Source organism: Limulus polyphemus, unplaced genomic scaffold, assembly GCF_000517525.1.
Source record: "Limulus polyphemus unplaced genomic scaffold, Limulus_polyphemus-2.1.2 Scaffold8223, whole genome shotgun sequence".
NCBI classification, from domain to species: Eukaryota; Metazoa; Arthropoda; class Merostomata; order Xiphosura; family Limulidae; genus Limulus; species Limulus polyphemus.
Window position 1 is genome coordinate 30466 of NW_013673833.1, and position 3721 is coordinate 34186.

General features: G+C 25.5%; 1 protein-coding gene across 1 annotated transcript in view; it reads left to right on the forward strand.

Moving 5' to 3' along the window:
* Positions 1–2808, forward strand: part of LOC106475210 (zinc finger MYND domain-containing protein 11-like) — a gene marked incomplete at its 3' end in the record, with an annotated part of 30254 nt that extends 27446 nt beyond the window's left edge. The window contains exons 9-10 of the mRNA XM_013935906.2: positions 2100–2195; positions 2635–2808. Of these exons, the coding sequence (XP_013791360.2) occupies positions 2100–2195; positions 2635–2808 (270 nt within the window). The remainder of the gene's footprint in view (positions 1–2099; positions 2196–2634) is intronic.
* Positions 2809–3721: the final 913 nt, after the last annotated feature.

Genomic DNA, 3721 nt, shown 5'->3' on the forward strand with positions numbered 1-3721 from the left:
AATACATACAATCAAATAAATTAAGTACTATTTACATAATACTAAAATATTTACTAGAATACATACAATCAAATAAATTAAGTACTATTTATATAATACTAAAATATTTACTAGAATACATACAATCAAATAAATTAAGTACTATTTATATAATACTAAAATATTTACTAAAACACATACAATCAAATAAATTAAGTACTATTTATAGAATACTAAAATATTTACTAAAATACATACAATCAAATAAATTAAGTACTATTTATAGAATACTAAAATATTTAATAGAATACATACAATCAAATAAATTAAGTACTATTTATAGAATACTAAAATATTTACTAAAATACATACAATCAAATAAATTAAGTACTATTTATAGAATACTAAAATATTTACTAAAATACATACAATCAAATAAATTAAGTACTATTTATATAATACTAAAATATTTACTAGAATACATACAATCAAATAAATTAAGTACTATTTATATAATGCTAAAATATTTACTAAATACATACAATCAAATAAGTTAAGTACTATTTATAGAATCTAAAATATTTACTAGAATACTTTGGTTTGTACAAAGTAACTTGTCTTGGCTATGTTTTAGTCGACTAGTATTTTGTAAAATACAGTCACATTTCAATTATTATACATTATATATGTATATAGATTGTCACTATTTTGAAATAAGTTCTTAAAGTTATTTTCCTAAACATAGAACAGTAAATAAAGAAGTAAAGCAAACAATTATCTCTTCTAGTTACGACCTTTGTACTCAGTTGCTGCTTGATGTAGGTTGCTAAGCCTTTAAAAATTTTGTACATGGAGAATATGAAACAAAATATTTTTTTTAGGTTTTATATATACATTTGAATATCTAAAAAAATCATAAATTACTACATCAATACCATAGAATTCATCTATAATTTATCAAACTTAGTAATTAAGCTGTAAATTAATATGAAATTTCGAGCAGACTAAAGACACAACCTACCTCATTGAAATCTTGGTTTAAAAGAAAGAAATGGCATTAGGTACATTAGAAAGGATGAGAAAACCACTAGGGGGACATTTTGAGCTTCCGATTGGTTATTCATGTCATATATATAGAAGTATGTGTATATAAGGGAGCATTTTCAAAAATGGAAAGAGGTGAGCGGGTTGCCACTGTATTTGATGTATTATGTGAGCAATATCTTAGCAAATAGAAAAGATAAGACCTTCTTATTTTACATTATAGCTTGTCAATATCTGTAATTTGAGTTTCTGATTTGTATGAAACTATAAACTTAGTATTTTGACTTCATAAACATCTAATTTAAACCAGTGCTGCATTCAACATACCACGTGACACACAAAAAATTGATGTTTATCTGTGTTTTTTTAATATAGTACAAAAATTTGAATCATAATCTACAGTCTGATACCAAACTTAGACATAAATTCATGAAATAGTAGTTCAATAAAATTTTGAATGTGAGTCAAAAACAAGATGACATGGCCTTTCACCTGTGACCCGTCTCAAAAGGGTTAACATGTGATTTCAGGATGAAGAGCGTCTAACAGTTTTTCAATACGCTATCTTTTCTCTCTCTCTTAATGAGACTATATTCTATCATCTTTGATGTTTTATGTTAAAATAAATTATTTCTCTTTCTGACTCAACAAAGTGAAATTTGAAGTCTTTTAAATAATTTGTTAAAAAATTATTTTTATCATATGTATATAGAGGAATAAATATGATACTTTGTTAACGTTTAATTTATTTGATTGTATCAAAATACTAGTTTAAAAAATAAACTGATGGGAACGTTTAGTTTTATGTTATGGCTAACTTATGGTCACAAACAAAAGTAAAATTTCAACTTGTTTTAATTAAAATACTAGTTTAAAAAATAAACTGATGGGAACGTTTAGTTTTATGTTATGACTAACTTATGGTCACAAACAAAAGTAAAATTTCAACTTGTTTTAGTGGAATAGGTTGAATAAACGATCTATAAGAATAGCATTGTTTACATATTATTTATAAACGATCTATAAGAATAGCATTGTTTACATATTATTTGAAAGTTAGTTTGTTTCTTACGCAGGAAGCTGCATCACCTGATGATAACAATGTTGTATCATCATCCAGTCAGGAGTCACCATTAGCTAAAGTTTCAGTTTGTACACAGACTCCAAAAAAGGTAGGATGGATGATAATAAGATACTGAAAATGAATAAGTGATCATCACATTTATTTTCTTCACATGGCCTATTTTGTTGACCTGTATTTGTTAGCAATGTTAAATAAAACAAAACAGTCATTCTGAGGTAATAATGTTAACTACCGTTAAACTTTCATTAAATACAAAGAAAAATGTGATAGTTTAGAAATGGTATTTTTGAATTATTAATCAAAATGAATACAAAAGAAAATCGTAGATTGTGATTTACAGTAGATTAACAGGGAATGATTACTCCTCTATCCTAATGATATTGTACCACCTGTCACGTTTGTCACATTTTTAAACATAATTTTTTTAGTGTTAGAAATATTTTTATTTGTGAAATATCTTGTAGTGGCTAAGAAGGTTTGTTTAACATTTGACGGAGTTGAGATTCATTATCATTACTTTACCACAGCTTTTAAGTGGTTTACTACCTAAAGGTGGGTCCGAGAAACCAGACGGTAAATCACTGTGTGATAGTTGTGCCTGTAGCAACAACTATAGCAAGCTTCTTAAAGATTTTAAAGAGAGACTTGAAAATGACTACAAGGAAGAGAAAGATCGAGCAGTTCGAGAACTAGCTGACAAGGTGATTAACTATATATAATTCTAGAATTTTATTATTTACAAGTTAATTTGATGAGTTCTTACTGTCATGAAGCATTACTTTTCACTTGTAACGACTTGATATGTAATTTCAGAGTGAAGAGTGTCTAACCGTTTTGTGATTGTTATAGTTTTCATGCTATAACTTTTAAATTAGTAAGTGAATATTAACGAAATTTGGCAGATTATCAGTAAACATTACAATGCTTTCATACACAAAATATAAATTTTTTATTAAGTCTTAAGGTAGGTTTGTATAGCAATGTTTCTCTCATGCCTTTTTTTTCTTTTCACATCTTGCCTATCTATCATGCAAAGTAATTTTCATTTTAAAATTAAAAATACTTTTATGCATCAGAAAATTTTGAAATTTCACATGCAAAATCTTAATAATGTCTATATAGTTATCAAATGTTTCTTAAGAAACCAACTCATGTTGCTATATCATATAACATAAAGGTGATCAATTAAAACAAGTTGAAATTTTACTTTTGTTTGTGACCATAAGTTAGTCATAACATAAAACTAAACGTTCCCATCAGTTTATTTTTTAAACTACTATTTTAATTAAAACAAGTTGAAATTTTACTTTTGTTTGTAACCATAAGTTAGTCAGAACATTAAACTAAACGTTCCCATCAGTTTATTTTTTAAACTAGTATTTTTATTAAAACAAGTTGAAATTTTACTTTTGTTTGTAACCATAAGTTAGTCAGAACATTAAACTAAACGTTCCCATCAGTTTATTTTTTAAACTAGTATTTTTATTAAAACAAGTTGAAATTTTACTTTTGTTTGTGACCATAAGTTAGTCATAACATAAAACTAAACGTTCCCATCAGTTTATTTTTTAAACTACTATTTTAATTAAAACAAGTTGAAATTTTACTTTTGTT